The following is a 19890-nucleotide window of genomic DNA, read 5'->3' as shown; positions in this document are numbered from 1 at the left end:
TAATACCCGACACAAATAATGACAAGGACATGCACACGCCGCTAACCACTCCACGGGTACGGGTGGCCTGGGTTCGGTAGTCACTGCCACATACTCGGAGACAATTTTCTTCGGTTGCAACGATGATAATAAACTTCACGGGCTCTTAGTGCACGCGTGGTATAATGTTGAACATCATGTTCCGTGTCTCTCAGGAAGCAGGAGCACCGGAGCAGCATAATGCGATCAAAATGAACAACTTTGGATGTTGAGAAATGTTTTAAACAAACACTCAACGTCGGAATCGCTTTAGATACCCAGGATAGTCAGGGATTTAAGTACTAAATATAGCATATGAAAATCATATAAAAAAATCTATTTGCCAAAAACCGTAGAAATAGTGTTTTAGTGTAGCACCGTCAATCAGTTTGGCGTTGGTAAACTGTTGTATGGCGAGCCAGAGAAGCATCTGCGATAAAGATTGCCACCAATACAAACTTACCTAACTTTGCAAATATAACCACTCGGAGGTTGAAGACTGAAATTCCTAATAAACTTTCTCCAGTTTATGACCGCAACTCACTACCACATACTGTTTGTTATCAATTGATAGTTCCACAAAGTAGCACGGATACTCGATTCGCGGTGAACGATTTCCTAGGGCACAAGAACGGAGCTCGGAGGTCGCAAAGGCTCATTTTAGCACTTCTAACTATTGCTAATCACGCTCATCCGCAGTGCTGGTGTGCAAACCATTCGCTTAGTGTAAGGTGTACATATAGAAGGCGTTCTGCGAATGAAGTCATCAAAGGACGTAGGGGGGGGAGTAGGAACATCAGCGAAAGAACGATACCAATAAGTCGCAAGCCGATTCGTTCACATTCCAACGCACTCGAGGAAAACCTGATGCGCGTTTTCATTTGGGTTTCCCAAGAGAGAAAGTAGGTCACGAGCGTCCTTGCACAACTCAGCCGAAACAATAGCGCCATACTGACGGACTAGAGATCCTTGCGGCGTTAAACACCGGCAGCGAAACAGTGCACATGAATTTATGCTAGTGCTTGGACGTGGAGCAAAGAGACAACCACCCGCCTATGCTTAAAGCAACTTATCGTTGAATTTATTGCACCAACACTCTCTTTGCTTGTAGTATCAAAATCTTTTGCATATTTGATGGTCTGTCTATGATGGTTCATTGACAAAGAGCCAAGCAGTGTTCCCACGATGGAATAGATTATTGATAGGAAAAAAGCTCTCCCTCACACGCGAGCAAAGATTTTGCAATCAGAGCGCCTGGGAGGCCGAAAATGTGGTGCCGGTTATGAAACACCTTTATTATAACCATGACCGTGGCTGACTAGAGTTGATTCACGTAATCAATCGACGACTGTTTTTCATTCTACCTACCTTCGAGTTGGTGTCCTTTGTAAAAAGGATGATTCTTCCTAGTACCACAACGGAGACACGGATTGACGATGGGTTGTGTTGCAACAGACGGTGGGACATATGCTTTTTTCAGCAAGCTTCCAACAACCGGTTTCTTCGGACACTACTCAGAATACTATTGTTGTTCTAGATCCAATACACAGATCTAGCACTGTACCGAAACAAACCTATCGTCTAATGTCCACCAAACCAAGGCGGCCATATTTTGTAATAACTAGCGAGCATTGTTTTGACGGGATGAGCGGATACTGTCGTGGCCTAGGAACGGGAAATCGTCAACTATTTCAGAATTTTAGAACGAACATAACACTGAACCACTTTGTTTTGCTAGTATTTGATGGCCAATTTTCTGCGTGTGTACGCCCGTACCCACGTACACTATTACAACCGATTGAAGGATACCTCTTTCACTAGAGATGGCATTTGTAGATTTTCCGAAAATCCATGATAGTCTCGGGATGTTTTCACTGTGTTTCAACTCCCTTGCGTTCTGTTTCGTATCCTTGTGCCTTTTGTGCGTGTGTGCGGAAGCAGAGGATCCTGGGCACGTGCCAACTGTCATTGTGAGCAGGATAGCAGGACGACTGTTTATGTTCGTCTGCGCATGATCCACCCGAGGCTCCAGTAAACGCAAAAGATGCTCAATTTTAATTCTAAATACTTTTTGAATCAACTGTCATCTACCAACGGAAGATTGGAGGAAAAAGCCAGCCAGCTATAGTGATTTTTTCTAGACACACGCTTCTTAGTGCTTGACAAAACTAACCAGTTAAAGCCCCATCCATTTAGAATCTGGACACACAAAACAGTTCATATCTCAGCCAAAAATTGACGTAAAAAGAAAAGAAAGGTGTCATTTTGTAGGTTTTCTTATTACCTTTATTACCCTAATAATATATATTGATGAAAATTATTCATTCATTTTTTATATGACTTTTTTAACTTTTACTTTGACATCACCGAAAATTTTTTGCACAGTACTTTAGGTCACATCATTTGCCCTCTGGTTGCACATCACTCTCATTTCAGAGGGTTTTCATACATTTCTGATATACTTTTTAAGTTTCCTTGTGATAATTGTGTAATAGAAATCGATCGAACGAAAATCCAGACATTTTTGGGTATTGATAGTTTTCCCTATGAAATCGATCTATTTCAATACAAAAAATTAACGCTATACCTTCGGCAAGAACAGCTGCCTAAATCATGCCAAACTTACACAGGATCGTTGGTGGACGAGTGAAGAACAAAATCCTTTTCTGTAGACACTCTTTTCTCGCACAAATTTCGAATGAAAGTAGCCCTAATGGTGAAAACATTTGATTTGTCGCCACAATGTCAAATTCCGCCAAATCATCATCTTATGGGCAAATTTATCTCCGTAAAAAAACCAAACCCTTCCTAAACCATTCCTTTTATGATTGGCAAAGTATTTTTTTTTTGTCCGGTATTTTTTTAAATGCATTTTTCCGCTTGTTGCACCGTCCATCGAAATGCATGGTTTCAAATCGGTCAACACTTGTTCATACAGATTCCTTGCACGGGTTTGGGCAATTAAGCTGTGCTCTAGGGTCCTCTAGGGGCTGTTTTCTGGCATGATACGGCCTTAAAACTTCTCTTAAACATATTTGCCGAACTGTTATGACGTCTGTCGTGAGTTTTTCTTGGTGGAATCACGGGAGATCCCAAGATTGTTGACTAACTTTTGTCTGCAGAATCGGGCATTTGTTACACTTTTCGGCTGTTTCATTGTGCTAAAATCAAGGTAAAAGTCCCCCAGTAACATTTACATACGGTATTTTTATTTAAGTTTGGAAATTTCAAGAGTTTCGCGGTTTTTCTCCGGCCAAATCGAGTTTTAGTCATGAGTGTGCAGATGTTTTTTTGACTTTCACGTTCCATCGGCGATAACTTGTTCCATCGGCGATTAACAGAATGGCAAATTGACTACTAGAAGCGCTGCAGTGATTACAAACGTGTGTCCAGATTCTAAATGGATGGGGCTTTAGTTGCCGGTTAGCGCCACCTTGTACGCTTTTTGTCATACGGGTTTAACGGTCGTTTCGCCCAACCTGGACCAAACGAACAATATATGCTCATTGCACGGAGGCGCAAGTCTGCGTCTACCAAGGATGGCCAGTTATGTGCCGACGCATAAGCCAAGCCGCCATATCGACACAGCGGTTCCAAGGTCATCATACACATGTGCCGACGCAGCGACGGCTCCCAGCGACGAAACCGGAGCGGACATAAGCCAAGACGCCACATCAACGCAGCGGTTCCCACGAGCAATGAAACCGGAGCGCGTCTCGTGGCCGCCACGATGATGCATCCCGATGTGTCCAGCCAGGATGGTCAGCCAGCCAGCCAGTCTTGTTTCAACCTTCAGTTAGTTCCAACCTTCAGTTCCAACCTTGTTCCAATTTGTAACGATTAATAAATAAAAAGATTTAATTTTCTTTACTTAAACCTTCATCTCCCATCCATAATTGGCCATGTTTATGAACCAGCCATCATCCGAAGTTGGGAACAATTCGATACGTCCAGCGCCCTTACTCGTCATTATTCCTTCGGAAGGGAATTTCCGTCATTCCAGGGTCAACACTCCCTGCCCTCCTCAACGATGATCGTATGACCATCCCGGCATTCACACGTGCAGCCGCCAAGGTTACGATGCAAAAAAGACCCTATAACCAGTACAGCAGTGAGTCGGTGGTTTCGATTGAGTATAATCAGATTTCGATTTGTCATCAGGAGCTACGCCCAGGTAGAAAACAAATGAGGCTACGGTTGCCAATAATCCCTTCCTACTGGTATCGAAACCCTGCCAGCTTGCCTGTGATTCCTGAAAAAGCTTGAAGTGCCTTCATCGCTTTTTTGGTGGGATAATCTACATGGTATTTCCATCTACATAAGTCTGTTGTCGGTTAACCCACCGATTATTTTGGTAATTTTGATCATTCAAACCTCTCCTCTTTGATGATTTGTTTCTTGAAAATCTATGCATTTTTGAATCCTCCAAACCCTCCAAGCTCCTACCCTTCAAAAAGATTTATAAAATGTTTCAGTTGTTTAGGTTATCATAAAGTGAACTAACCAATTCAATAAAGTGACAAAAACCTGTCACCCGAAACTAATCTAAAACGAGTGCATTCGTAAAATACCCGCACATTCAGCACACAGCACAACTGCGTCACCCGTTTGAACGTGTAACGCACAATAACGTTTTCATTCATCGCTTATCTATACTCTTATCCATCGATAAGAGGGCCATGAAATTTGGACAGTAAACACTCCCCGATTCAATCATTTCAAACTCTCAAGGTTTCGTAGTCGATCGAAATGGACCAGTACGATGAAAATATTCTGAGGCTAAACTTAAGAATACGTGATTTACTCACTCAAATCGACAAGTGTAAGTGTTCTACACAGACTAAAAGCATGCAATCAACCGTGGTTTGTAACGAAAACATTCATCTATACTTATAGTGGAATCAAAGAACCGTATACTCAGTAACGAAAACAGTGTGCTGATAGAGGATGTGGCTAACTTTCGTGCGAAATATGGTCTCGCAGAGGAAGCCAGATTAAAGTGCAAACAAGTGGCGGAGCAGGAAGTTGAACGCAGCCAACAACAGTATGAAGCATATCAGCTACTAAAGAAACGGTACAACGAGCTTATCAAAGAATATGTAGCACAGAATCAGAAATTAAAATCATTAGAAACCGTCGCCAATACAAAGCATCCACGAAAGAGGAATGAACGAATTCCGGTCGAGGTTATAGGTGAGGATTGTAAATAATTAATATCTAATTCTGTATGTATTATAAACGTTTCTTCATAAGTCGCCTACATTGCTTATCATTTTAGGAAGCATTAATGACATTGATAAACCCAAGGCCCTTGGAGAAAAAATCGTCACACTTGAAAGTCGATGTAACACTCTGGAGAAGGAACTTGCCAAAGCGTACGCTACGATCGATGATTTAGAATTTGAACTAGAGACGGTAACGAGCGCATTCACTGCGGTTGTCGTGAGGTTTGCAAACAGGAGTTACGTTTTATGGAAACCTTTTTAGATCGATCACCTAGAAAACATGAATGAGGAATTGGAAAGGCAAATCAAGGATCTTAAGGTGGAGTTAGATCGGTATAGGCGATTTGTTCCGTCGGAGCTGTTGTCGGCGGACCCCGTGACCTCGTCCATACAACAGACACCATCGTAAGGCTCGCCTTTTGCTACCCTCCCAAAACCTTTAAAATGATTTTTTGCATCTATCGGATCTGAGTTTTATCACCGGCATTAATATATCCCTCGATTATGTTTCATTTGTTCAGCTACTCATTGGGCAACCTTCATGAGGCTACACATTCGGCAGGCTTGCCGGAGGAGGCTGAAGAGGTAAGCAGCAAACCTTTGAGCAAACAAAAAATTGTTCACCAATTCCATTCTTCTTGCCCCAAATACGACTTCCATTCGGAGTTCGAAGATTGTAAATCGCCATCGAGCCTCCCAATAATCGACCTCATCGAGCCGAGCGCCCCAAGCTTTGGGGAGAAGGTCGTTTATAACATGCATACGAGCGGTTCATTAAGGCAACCCAAGACTAAACTGACCTTGGGCTGGACTCCAACAGACAATCGGTGTCGAGCTCTGCGATCATTCTTTTACATTTCTACTCGTGAAACGCTCCTTGGCGAATGCATGTTCTTGAAGCGAAATTCAAGTTCCCTTTCTCTACTGACCGCGCCCTCTCGATACGGGTACGGGTCGTGTTCGCACAAGTTGTGTCCATTTGTCATTATAAATTTCGAACAAGAAGGAAAAAAAAACTTTCGCTTTACCCTGTTGTTGGCTGCCGCAAAAGTAACTGCATGTACAGAGAGTAAGGATTGGTGGGAGAGATAGGTTTTCAAGGCTGAAACTGACTGAAGAAATGGGTCGAACAGTGTCTACTCATGAGAAGCAGTGTCCCGCCGAAAGTGGTGTTCATAAAATAATGAAAGTTAAAGCCGAACTGAAACGTTCAACAGCCGAGAGGGGGCTGGGTTAGGCACAATAGTCTACTGACAGCTAGGTGCACCCGGTGGGCAAATAGTTCGCGAAATGATTTCGCTACTGAGGTCGTTCGTCGGTGTTCCAGCCGTTTTGATCGGTGGCAAGGGTCACCACCGTTGAGAATGGACTGATATGTACGGAGAACAAAAAAATAAGAAAATTTATCTTTGGTCCGTTAGATCCTTAAATGAGACTATACCAATCATGGTCTCTTTTATACCAATTACTACACAAAAAGGAAAATCATAGACAACAGTAAACTCTACTTCCAAAAACATATCAGCTAGGCATGCACTCACAGGCACACTAAATCCTCAGAGTCGTGCAGAGAAATGAATTTCGGTTAACCCCTATTCTCTATCTTTTCTGACCACTACACTCCATTCCCCATGTTTTAGCGGATAGCTTTTAAGTATGTGGGCGAATGGCGTTCGCTTTCGTGATAGACGCTGACCGGCAGACGGCTGACAATCGAAAGTATTCGCGACAACGGTTTTCACGGTCGAGGACTCACTCGATCGCAGTAAAAAAACAATGTTAATGCTGGATATGTTACATCATGCGCCATGCAGTATTGAATCCTGGCGAGTCGTGTCGCAGCTGTTCAGTTACTTTCGCGGGACGTGATCATGGCGGCATTTGGATTGCAATCTTGGTGATTTAGCGATGGATCGTTTTGCATTTCGAGAAATGTATATTGACATGTCCCTTCTTTTATCTTGTTGCCGTTGCAATGATTAATGGGGTCGGTTGCACAACAACTACTCATGAATGCCCTGAAACTCAGCAAAAATGTGTAGTAATTGACACTAATTTCTCTTGCTATGTAGTCAGCTCTGTAATTAAGCAACGTAACGTTGCTTTTTTGTGAATTCAGGCATTGGATCGCATTTTTTTAAACCCATTGGTACACCAAACCATAAAAATTAACAATCAACACTCGGCCAAAAGGCCGTGTCAGCTATAATTTGGTCACATATTTGCCATGCCGACGGTAAGTCTTTCTTCTTACACCTACATTAGCAAGAGAACTACGAAAGAAAATACACCCGATGCCTTGTGTCATAAAAGTATTATTTTTGGTGCGGTGAGCACAAGTTTAAATGTCAATAACCGGTCCGAAGACGACAAGACGAAACATCTTCATAGTAAAATTACACTCCTCTTTTCAACCTTGACATTGGCCATAGCTATAAACGATGATCGAAAAAAAACCTTACCTGGGGCTGGTTTTTCGCAAAAGAAGGTGTAGGAATCCTCCAAAAGAAAGATGTTAAATAACCTATACATAGTTTTAACATATGCCACTGTCGGAAGGAATAAACCATTCTAACATTGTAGTAGTTTTCAACGTAAAATATGGTACAACAATCAACTCTTTCACAAACTCTACAAACGATCATCTCTTCTTTTCAGGATCCAGTCACGCCAACATTGTCGGGACTATTTTTCGAAAGTGAAACACACATTACGTCCGAGAAATAATATACTCGTAAGAAATATGCAACTGTTTTTCAATCGCACGGAATGAACGATAATAATTCAGTGACCATGCCACCAAATGTGCAGAATAAGTAGTATTGTTATCACTAAAGAATTTATAACTAACTTGATAACTGAAATGTAAGTGAGTGTACGGTACCACGCCGCGAGTAAAAAGCATTGCGTAATCCACAATGGAACAATAAGGAACAGAGTTACCTTCGAAAGTGGAAGAAACGACAGGAGGCAAGAGCATACAGCCATGACGAGCCAATCGATACGAGCAAAATTTCTCTTCCTACGAACAAGATCCAAAAGAGAGAGGAAAATTACACAAAAAACCATGTAAGATATTGACCCTGAGCATTCCGATAACGGTTTTTCATACACCGATTCCGTTCATGCTACTAATAATAAATAAAGAATAAATATATTTTACAGTATACCAGAACGCATGATCGTGTTCCTCTTTTTTATATCCATAGAGTCAGTTATACAAACTACCTCTGTAGTTGACAGAGTTAATTGAGATTTCATGTACACTACCCACGGTCTACGCGAAACTCGTCCAAACGAAGAAATGAGATGGGAGTAAACCGTTGCTAAACGAAACATTACTCACAAGGTCAATCTGCTTGGGAGAGGTTTGTTACGAAACATGGAGCCGGTTAGTGATGCAGGAAAAAACTGTCGCGATCCAACGTCAACGTAAGCTAAGCGGGGGTGAAGCGAGCGTTTCAACAAGATCACAGATCACACGCTTGATCACTATAATCATTTCCTTCACCAAGCGTCGTGATATCAATCAGCTCATATTGCCTGCCTTCCAGAGTCCCACCATTTCCAATCGGCACTACTTGGGACAAACTGAGCGAACGGATGGAATGTTGGAGAAAAAGTGAAGTAATGCATTTCTCAGCCATCTTTAGCTCTCGCCGTCAGGTTGTCTTTCTCTCCTGTGCTGGCTGCTCCAGACCAATGAATGAATCGTTGCGTAACTACCGATTGAGCCTTATTTCGGAGATTCTTGTCCCACATAGCGATCTCGTGCGATTGATGCTTGGATAACCAAAACAACACCGGATCATAACGCTACCTAAAACACACATGAATATTCATCTGAAGGAACACCTTGTCAAACCAATGACAACCCACTAGGAAATTTGTTTCAGTATTTGCCAAAATCACTACATCACTAATTGGAAACACCTAAATTTACATTTTAATAACCTTTTTAATAACAACTGAATTTTCGTTAAGAATTTAATGTTTCAATAAAAGATTAAGAATATTATAAATCGGTATAATTTAAAAAGAATGCAGCGAATGTTCAGTGCAATATTTTTTATAACATAATGATAACTATTTCACATTTCGTTTAATGTCCTAGGAGTGACACTGTTAGATGCATCTGTTTTACTTCATTGCTTTGCAATACAAAATTCAAATTGGTATTTTGTAAATGCAAACATATCGAAAATACATCTCCGCAGAGAACATTAATTGTGAGCTTTACGCAGATTGCAATCTCCTAGATTCATTTACACGGAGCTCAACATCCAGTAATGATTGAGACTCATTTTGCCTCATCTTAATCCGAGCATGTTGATACGGTTCTTTTAAATTAGTAATAATTATTTACACTAGGCTAGGATGTACTAAAGCTAATGGCATATCATCATTGTTCTCGTGTCAATCTTAGCACTGCCACCCGTTATATATCTTGACGTAAATATATACAAACGCTAACTCAATAGATTGGTTCAACAGATTGTATGTTTGGTATCCATATTGAGCCCATTCAACAGGGGGTCCAGCAATCAGAATGTTTGACCCTGCGTTCATCATGTACCGATCAGTCACTAATTGATTAGAGCCCGAAAACACCCTTTCCAGATCGGTCAACGCGCATTCGACATCCGCTTTACCCCTCGTCCACGCCTAGATTAAGCCATGTGAAGAGGCCGCAGGGGGGCCTGTGGCTGAGGATAGCTAAGCCAGCCTAAAACCATAAGCCCGAGGGCGTTTGGGCAGAGATTGTTCATACATCACGTGAACTTGAACCATGGCCAAACAAAGGCTGGAGTTGATGGAGGTACTCATTAATTATCTCTTGGCCCAGGGACCCAGGGGTGAGGTGCCATCAGGTGTCGATGCACGGCCATCAGCCTTCTTCTACAAGGATCTTGAGCCTATCGCCGAGGGTATAGATTTGAATGTTTATCCAAAAAGGCCATGTCCGGTGCTTCCAGTGCATTCCACTGTCTGGCTATATCTCGAACGTGCGTAGGGCAACCGACACACAGACACGCCGATAGTATGTACGTGTCTTATGGATCGCTCATCCGCCCCAGCGTGTAGCGTATACCGTATAGAGATCCGAAGAAACTCCAACTGGAGCCAGGCACCCCTTCTACCCTGGGGCTGTGAAAAAGGTGTGGTTAATGCCCCGGATTAATGATCTCATCGGCTGTGCGGTTCCCTCTCTTTCCACGAGCTATATGAGCTAACCTGTGGCAACCTGTGCCGCTTGAGCCAAACATTCCTTCCGAAGCTAAGCGAGAGATGGCAACAACAGTGCTGGTGGTGGTGGTGGTGGTGGGGGTAACGTGGAATTGTGACACATTTCACCCAAAATTAGTGCAACCCCGCCGCGAGATCAAGATCATGTGTAGTGCGTTTTATGGTCCATGTGGTGCGGGCTTCGCGGTGGTCTGCTATTCGCTCCTAGGCAAAACCATGCCTAATGTGCAGCTGGGCGTCCCTTGAACTAAAGTGTAACACTTCGCTGAGATCAGTATAAAAGTTCGGTGTTGACCTGAGAATTAGCACAGTTTACCGTCGTCATCGAAGCAGAAACGAGCCAAGTGTCCTGCAGCTACAATCAGGCAGCCAGTTGAACAATCCTAAGGAAGAGATGGCATTTAAAGTGCGTTTTCTACTGATAAGATTTAACTATAGTGACTATAGTGGTCGGATGCCATACCGCATACGGCAGAGACTCACCAAGTGCCAGTGTACGAGTTCTAAAGGATAATAACGTTTTCGTTTTTTGTTTTGTTTCCGACATTCTTAGTACGTGGCTCTGTTTGCTCTGGTTGCTGTGGCCAGCGCCCAGCACTACCAACAGTACCAACAGCCACAATACCATCACCAGCCGGAATATCAGCATTATCAGCCGCAGCAGGTGGTGTACAAGCAACCGGCATTGGTAAAAACCGTGCAGCCTGCTCTTATCAAGACGGTTCAGCCTGCCCTGGTCAAAGCCGTCAAGCATGTGGAGTATCCTGATGCACCCGCCGAGTACCAGTTTGCCTACGATGTCCATGACGATCACACCGGAGATGTTAAAAGCCAGCAGGAAGAGCGTCACGGAGATGTCGTTAAGGGACAGTACACTCTGATCGATGCTGATGGCTACCGTCGTATCGTTGACTACACTGCTGATGACCACAACGGATTCAACGCCGTCGTCCGCCGTGAGCCGATCGAGGGCCACAAGATCATCAAGGCTGTTGCTCCAGTCGCTAAACTGATTGCTCCTGTTGCTCCGATCGCTAAGGTCTACGCTCCTGCTCCAACCGTTACCAAGGTGCTGGCGCCCCAGCCTATCCACTATCACCAGCCTGCCCAGCACTACTACCAGGCACCGGCTCCTGCTAAGGTGTACGCTCCGGTAGCCAAGATCGCTCTCCCGACTGTCACTAAGGTTGCTCTTCCTGTAGCAAAGGTAGCCGTGCCAGTCGCTAAGGTTCCAGTGGCCTACGCCCAGCATCACGATGCTATTAACCACGTTCAGTTCAACGGACCTTCGACCAACTACAACTACTAAACAGTCTTCTCGCTGCCATCTTAACTCGTCTACCGGAATTGAATCAATCGTCTCGAAAAGCGTGAACCTAACCGATTGAATGGCTGTAATGTTAACTATTTGTGCGTAAGATGTAAATACTCAGGCGCTTGGACCATGCTCTGCGGTCTAAATTTGAAATAATAAAAAAAAGTAATAAATCAACAAATATGATAATGAAAAATTGATTTGTTACCTAGCTTCCACAGTATAAGATTCACTGGTCAAATGTATGAAAAACATCTCTATCTGCATCTGATGCAGATCCTAAATTCACGACGTACCAGCTATCGCTTTTTAGTGGCGCAATTTGTGGCTGTTGAATTTCGGGTATGAACAATCTTTGTAAATGTTTCTAAAGACTATTTATGTCAGATAAAGGTGGGGCTTTGGTTATTTCGGATCAAAAGAAGGCTCATTTTCGACCATTTTTTCCGAAGAAACCATTCATCTTAATTTTTTCAAGTGAAGGTAATATTAAACTACAACTTTTAAAGAATATTTGATTCCATTTTGGAGAAAGGCATTCCATTTTGAAAGGCGAGTTTGCAAACATGCAGTTTTTGCGGTGCCCATCGTAGCTACGTGCCTGATCATCTGAAATATTTAAATGAATATTCTTTTGTTAGATTATAAGTTTATCAAGGTAGCCCAGGCGAGTTTTTATAGAATTTAATTTTTTTTATTTTTGGCAGATTTTTGAAGTTGAAAAAGTGCTGCTTCTACGAATGTACATCATTGTATTGGGGTTTTGTCAAATTTTAAGCACTCGAATAAATATATTTTCTTTTCTATCTTTTTTCATATGATTATTTATCTTTCGGGATGTAGTTCGTTTAAGGACGAGCTACGCATAGTAATCCTAATCGCGCTTTTTTATATTGTGCAATTTACTCATCCGTACTTGGAAAATCATATTATTCATCGTAAGAATCGAAAGGAACGATTCGTCTTTTATATGTGAGGTAATCCGGCACCCAATTAAGATGGGCTCTGCAAAACAACGACATTTCCCTAAAAATTGGCTTTTAAAAATGAAGCTAATTATATCTGAGGCTCAACGATTAGATGTATGAATGAGATAGGGTACTCATAGAATTCGAATACTCATCTGGATAATGGTGGTGTTCGATCGCGAGCGGTAGAAAGCTTTTTTGGTGAGTATAAAAATGTGTCGTTTTTGTCACCTACCGTAAATTCCCCACTCAGCGGAAACTTAAATTAAACCCAAGCGTAGCAAATATGTACTTCAAAAGACATTAATTTTCTGCCATATTTTCTTCAATCTTTTTAAATAGTCACGTGTATGGCAAATGGTAACGAAGCCTTAAACATTTTCTGTACTTCTTTTATCTAAATTTTGTAAGGAGAAACTAGCGAAGCGTTTTAAAATCTGCACGTCAAGCGTATGGCTCCACGTTTTTCGCATCTTTGAATTGTTCATAGAGCAACCAATGAACCTGATATCGAATCTCGCCAAGATTAGTTGCGCATCAACTCCCAGTCCGTTGTTTTTGGCTTACAATTAGTAAATAATGGCAATCGAATCATCTTGACTTAATTATAGCTCAAAAATGAAATCCGAAAACTCTACGTCAACCATAAATGCATTGATTTCTTTTTTTTTTAACTCAATATTGCATGAAGCTAAGCCAGATGGAACACAAATTCCAATACGTAGATGGTATACATTCAATACTTTATTTACAATGCATCTGCATTACAATTCAACTAGCAATGGAAAGATGAGACAGCATGAGAGATGAGAAAAGGTGAAAATGTGAGGTCGGTACGCTAGTGACAAGACTGCGCTATCAGCTCTGAGGTAATCGCTTAGTAGTGGTGCTCATAGTGCGGCTGGTGGCTATAGTGAACCTGCGGGGCAACGACCTTGGTGATCGGAGCGCTGTACACCTTGGCAACCGGAATTGGGGCAACCACCTTAGCGACCGGGGCGATCGTCTTGACAATCTTGTGACCCTCCAAAGGCTCACGGCGGACGACGGCGTTGAATCCGTTGTGCTCATCGGCGGTGTAGTCTACGATGCGGCGGTGACCATCAGCATCGATCAGAGTGTACTGTCCCTTAACATCATCTCCATGACGCTCCTCCTGCTGGCTCTTGATGTCACCGGTGTGGTCATCGTGCACGGAGTACTGGAACTGGTACTCAGCCGGGGCTTCCGGGTATTCGACGTGCTTCACGGTCTTCACCAACGCTGGCTGCACCGTCTTGATCAGAGCAGGCTGGAAAGTCTTAACGACGGCCGGCTGAGCCTGGTACTGATGGTACTGTGGCTGGTAGTGATGAGGATCGTAGTGCTGGGCGCTGGCGACGGCCAGGAAAGCGACGACGGCCAAGAACTTTTTAGGGAATGAGAGACAGATAAGCAAAGAATTATTGCGTGTTCCTCGGGTAACTAGAATTATAGATCCTCTTCGATCGTCCTCGATCGATCCTTACTTTGAATGCCATTGTATGACTGTGTGTTGCTAGTGTGACAACTTGGTACGATGTTGAGCTTGTGTTGCTGATGAAAGCAATCGGTGAACTGATGCTGATTTAGGACCAAAATTCGCTATTTATATCTGGCGAGATCGAACTTCCCCCATCCCAAAATCGTTGAACTATCAACCCCTGACCGTGATCAGTTGTACAGCCGTAGCTGGTGAATAGTGCTCCACGGATTCCATCTTCCACCGTGTTCGGTGACACCGAACACTCCCTCAGAGTGTTCGCGAGCATTTTTGCTGTTGTTGTTTTTGCTTGCAAATCTTTCGATCGGCAACCCTTACCATGCACGCAGCTGTGACGCACACAAACATCCATACCTTGTTTTTAGGTGGGACATGCAAAATATGACTTCTTCTCCTTTTTTTTTGTGGGGGGTTTCTGCAATCTTTCTGCGAAAGCACTCACATACCGCTCGCGGGCATAATTCCAATATTGCAAAAATCTGTATCCCTTCCATGCGTTTTCGGCTTGTTGTGCGGGGCCGGTACCGGGGCAGTGGGAACGGTTCAGTCAGTTGGTCAGTCAGTCAGTCAGTCAGTCAGTCAAACAACCAGTCAATCAGGCAGTCACTCTGTTTTCGCAGTCTGCAGATCGATCCGTGTCAGTCTACGTGGGGTCCAGCCCACGGCCTACTATGCTGGCCGAGACGAAACATCAAAATCCTTACCGAACGAACCCACGATCGCACCATCGCTTCCACCACCCCATACCGCGAAGGTCATCGCTAGCCTAGCCGATCTAATGTACTACGAATGGTTGGCGAACGGGCTACTCTCTATGAGACCTCCACAGTCCCTCCCGCATCCGTGACTTGACCCTGGCTGTAACGAGAGGCTCAAAAACCCGGAGTAGAAGCCATCCGGTACCTTTTCGTGTTGGAACCATCCGTTGCCTAATACCCAATTGGCTTCAGGGCAGACCTATGAACACCAGCGCTTAAGATGGACGATCACGCGATGACGGTCTGGTTTATGTGGGTCTCACTCTTTGATGAACTCACCCGTTTCTTCCGAGATGCCATGCCCCAAAGGAAGACACCGCGGGTGCAGGAATATGTTGAGGGCACTCGTTTCGGTGATGGCGCGCCGGCCGATGCCGTAACGTCCAGCAATGCAGCGTGTCTACCATGACCTTAACATTCGATCCATCGTTTCCCACGGAATCGGTCTCGGTTTGAACGGGCTTTTTTGGGTGGTTGGAAAGCATTGATGAGCTCCAAATATGGTTTCGGTTCCACTGTCCATCCATCAATTATCGCTAGAATTGGGTTGATGAGCGACACACATTAAAACAAGACACGATAAGCCTCACACATCCTTTCTCTAGATACAATGCCTGTTATCGTACAAGCAACTTGATGTTGATAATACTTTTTGTGTTAATATTTAATTTTTAAGTGTCAAAACAAATACGCAAAATGCATTATAAAGTTTTCGCGAAATCATGCACAAACTTCCAAACGTTACTTCCAATTTCTGCATGAAGCCAACGAAAAGGGGACCCACATGCCCGCTTTTCGCTTTCATCCAGTGACACACTTTTTGGGTAGCGGCAGTTCGTCACGTTTTTGGGTCGAATGCACGCGAGACACCCCATCATACGCGGCGGAAGGCCTTATGCAGCAGCCGCAAAAACTTGTTAGCCAGCTGGGGTTGCTGCTGCTGCTGTTGCGGGTATATGCCCCGGTATATGATGCCGTGCCGTCTCATTCTGCCCCCTTCCCTTCGACCAAAACACGAGCAGATCAAGAGTATCGCATTCCTATTATATAATATTACAATTCGTCTACTTTCAAGGCCGCCGCAGATCGGCACGAAACCAGGATCACAAGAGTCTGGCTTGGCGGGGCTGTAGCCAATACCTGCCGGAGGCGTTTGCGGTTCAGTTCCCTTTTGCACCATTACCCAGTTCAGAGGTTGACTGCCCGGTGCAGAGAATGGGGGGTCTGACCAGCCATCAAGACTGATCAGGTCGGCCGTAGAAACCGCACACTACTCTCCACTAATGTGTGCGTGTGTTTGCGTGTGTCTGTGTGTGTGTGTGTGTGTGTCCTCAGGCAACTTTTGGGACTTTTCCTCGTTTCCAATCCCACCGCCTCACCTGAGCAACAAACGATACCGATCGTAGCCGGCAACATAGGCAGAACCGGTCTACTTTAGGTCTGTGCGTTTCTTTCCTTCTTTCTACTGCCAACCCTTTCGTCGTCCGTGACAGGAGCCGGCCTCCCAGTGGCCAACGCATGTCAATGTATTGCGCAGACTTACTTTTACCGAAACCGCTGCCACTGGTTGGTTCAGCTTTCAACGAGGTCATTTGTAGTTTCAAAGATCTTGACCACATTCGTGATAGTGTCTAGAGTGCGATTTGCCTGAATGCTTAGCTCGTTCACCTTCGCTTCTTTTAATTTGGCGCATTTTTACCAAAATCATAGATACTGTTTTGGCCAAAAAATAAAAACCTATCACCACACAAGTTTACTTAATTCAACAGATGTTGGATGGATCACATGTTGGATAGCAGACATGAACGTGTTGGTTGAATTGAACTGAACTACTCAGCCAGATTGAGTGATAATAGACATTAGCCGAATTTAGAGCCAGTACTCCAAATAATACGATTAAACTCAAGATTTGTGGGATTGCTTATGCTACACTTTATTAGAGATAATAACGACACTACACGAATCGGGCTAAAGTGAATTCATTTAGTAATGGTAGGTAAGGCTCGGTGCAGCAAAGCTGACGGTAGCAAGATGAGCGGGTGCAACCACTTTCGCTACAGGTACGGCATACTTGGCCACTGGCAGAACTACCTTGGCGACCGGAACCACGGTCTTAATCAGCTTGTGCTGGGCCAGCGGCTCTCGGCGGACGACGGCGTTGAATCCGTTGTGCTCATCGGCAGTGTAGTCAACGATACGACGATGACCATCGGCATCGATCAGGGTATACTGTCCCTTAACATCATCTCCATGACGCTCCTCCTGCTGGCTCTTGATGTCACCGGTGTGTTCATCGTGCACGGAGTACGAGAACTGATACTCGGCCGGGGCTTCCAGTTCTACTTTTTTCACGAGAGTAGGCAGAATCGCAGCATTTGCTACGCTCACAATAGCCAGAACAACAGCCAACTGTATGAGGAGAATAGCTGCTTAACGGAGCATGCTTAAAAAGAATCGTAACGCGATCCATCTTACCTTGAATGCCATGCTGAACAGTTTTGGGTGCTTAGGTTAGTACTGTACTTCCAAGTTGTACTGCTTGACTGACGATGTGCTAACGATATCGGTTGCTATTTATATTCGAATGAGTTACACGAGTTTGCCTGATCGTCCTACCACAAGCTACCAACTTGTCAAGTTCAGCAACTCATGTGGTAAATCAGAGCCGGCTCCATATCAATGTGACACACTTATTAAATCGAAAATAACGCGATTCTAATCCTACCATCAGCAACCGAAGGCTGGTAAGAGAAATTATGACCTTCTATGACCAAAGGCAGCAACTCTAGGGGCACGCGCTAAGCGCAACCGCGCACCCGTACTAACTACTTAAATCCACCCAAAATCCAGATGTAAGCGAGAAACCAGTTCCGATTGGCAACTGCAGCGCCACCACACCAATGCATCTGATCCACGAAATATTACTCCATATTAGCATCGGCCTAGCGACAAATAAGAACTAACTGACAACTAATCAACCTTGCGTTACTCGTTACAGGTACGCACGATGGACGCTCCTACGCAAACGCTCGCCGTGCCGTGCCACGGCGCCGAAAACCCGTTTCAGGCGTCAATCCTGTGCCACATTCCAAAAAAGTAGCCCACCTAGAGCTTCAGTTCGCCTGCCTTCCCACCACCCTCGAAATACTGTCACCGGATAACGGGCTATTACTTATTATTGATTTGTCAACTCATTCTATGGTGCTGATTTGTTGCAAACGAAAGTGGCACACTGGTGGATACAGCCACCATACGGCCCTACACACATCCGTTATTAGCCGTTTGCTAAATGTTCTGTAGGGTGTAATTATTATGACATTTCAGTCATCATCAGACATTTCCCGAAGCCCAGAGTATTTCGAAAAACGCAACAATTTGCATAGGTAATTAAATAGAAAAAATGCAGTTGAAGAAGAAGCTCTAACCGCTTGCGATCGAGCACCACGTCCTGTAGAAGCCGCGAAAGCTTTCAAAATTCAACGCCGATATCGTCGCTCACTCTTGTGCCCTCGTTGTGTAGAACTAAAAGATCTACTCATGATTTTGCTATCTGAGCCCGTCGGCTCAATTTACCAAACATTCCCAGACAACTGGTACTAGTCGAATAACAAGCGATACTCGAAAGTAAAAGCCTCTTGAAATTTTAATCGATGAATCGTCGACCAACTATGTTTATATCCTCCACACACGCTTTAGCTCTGAATTGATAACGAGGGATTTGGTAAAAATTTCATTATTTGTTTTGCGCCTTTCAAACATCGCGACACATGCGATAGGAGCAGCTTGGATCTGAAGGAACAATTATATCATCATTATGGTCGGCTCGGCTACAATAGCAACTTTATTTAAACCTCTTTATGACAGTTTTTAGCGGAAAGTAGCTATCATGGCCTTGCGGCAATATATGTTCCCGTTTCCTACCCCATTTTTTTGGAACAACTTCGCGAAAATTTTAATCAACCAATAGCTCAAAGTAGTGATGTTGGACATTGGTATTCTAGTGTAGGCTTTTAAGGTGCAATGTATTGGAATTATAATCGATGCCAGTATCTCAGTAAGTTTTCAAAACATTGATCGTTGACCTTGAGGAGGCTACCTTATAATACAATCTATTCCTCCCCAATTGTCTCTATTGTCGAGAGGCCAGCCATCGCCAATCATACTTAAAAAATCGATATCGTTCGTGATGGATTTAAAGAAAAGTGGTTTGGTAATTTTATAATTATTTATTTACATTTTGCTAAGAAGCGATACACGGAAAGAAACCTCATCATCATCAAAGATTAATAGTGGTACGCGGGATAGGCAACCTTGGCGACCGGGAGAGAGACCTTGGCGATCGGGGCGCTGTACACCTTGGCGATAGGAGCAATGACCTTGGCGACCGGGATGGCGGTCTTGACCGGTTCGCGGTGAACGACGGCGTTGAATCCGTTGTGCTCATCGGCGGTATAGTCAACCACGCGACGGTAACCATCAGCATCGATCAGGGTATACTGTCCGACAACGTTATCTCCATGGCGCTCCTCCTGTTGGCTCTTGATATCACCGGTGTGGTCATCGTGAACGGAGTACTGGAAGTGGTATTCTGCGGGAGCGTCTGGGTATTCAATGTGCTTCACAGCAACTGGGAGAACAGCTGCACTAGTAACAGCCATCAGCGCGAACATGGCGAAATACTTTGCAAAAAGAAATTGACATTCAATTAGTGTGAAAGATAAGTGCAATTTCTAAACTGTTCCTGTAAACGTTTACTTACTTTGAAGGCCATTTTGTTTTATCAAAATAGTTGAAACTTCCTTGTCTGGATGGATTCTGACCGCGCAAACCGTTGGGT

The 19890-nt window shown here is 43.9% G+C and overlaps 4 protein-coding genes across 5 annotated transcripts in view; 1 reads left to right on the top strand and 3 right to left on the bottom strand.

Moving 5' to 3' along the window:
* The window catches only part of LOC125960001 (uncharacterized), a 6319-nt gene extending 4427 nt beyond the window's left edge, over positions 1-1892 (bottom strand). For both annotated transcript variants that reach the window (XM_049693093.1, XM_049693094.1), the window contains exon 1: positions 1387-1892. The gene's annotated coding sequence lies outside the window, so the exon portion shown is untranslated. The remainder of the gene's footprint in view (positions 1-1386) is intronic.
* Positions 1893-10813: 8921 nt separating this feature from the next.
* On the top strand, positions 10814-11799 carry LOC125960006 (cuticle protein 19-like). Its single transcript, XM_049693100.1, has 2 exons — positions 10814-10896; positions 11044-11799. The coding sequence occupies exons 1-2, from the start codon at positions 10885-10887 to the stop codon at positions 11797-11799; spliced, it is 768 nt and encodes a 255-aa protein (XP_049549057.1). The 5' UTR covers positions 10814-10884.
* A 1851-nt stretch (positions 11800-13650) lies between these two features.
* Positions 13651-14293, bottom strand: LOC125959343 (larval cuticle protein A2B-like). Its single transcript, XM_049692163.1, has 2 exons — positions 14282-14293; positions 13651-14181 (listed from the first exon to the last, which is right to left on the bottom strand). The coding sequence occupies exons 1-2, from the start codon at positions 14291-14293 to the stop codon at positions 13651-13653; spliced, it is 543 nt and encodes a 180-aa protein (XP_049548120.1).
* A 2677-nt stretch (positions 14294-16970) lies between these two features.
* LOC125959342 (cuticle protein-like) lies at positions 16971-19890 on the bottom strand. Its single transcript, XM_049692161.1, has 3 exons — positions 19813-19890; positions 19343-19732; positions 16971-17462 (listed from the first exon to the last, which is right to left on the bottom strand). The coding sequence occupies exons 1-3, from the start codon at positions 19822-19824 to the stop codon at positions 17037-17039; spliced, it is 828 nt and encodes a 275-aa protein (XP_049548118.1). The 5' UTR covers positions 19825-19890; the 3' UTR covers positions 16971-17036.

This window comes from Anopheles darlingi, chromosome 2 (assembly GCF_943734745.1).
Source record: "Anopheles darlingi chromosome 2, idAnoDarlMG_H_01, whole genome shotgun sequence".
NCBI lineage: Eukaryota > Metazoa > Arthropoda > Insecta > Diptera > Culicidae > Anopheles > Anopheles darlingi.
This window is presented reverse-complemented; position numbering and strand designations above follow the sequence as displayed.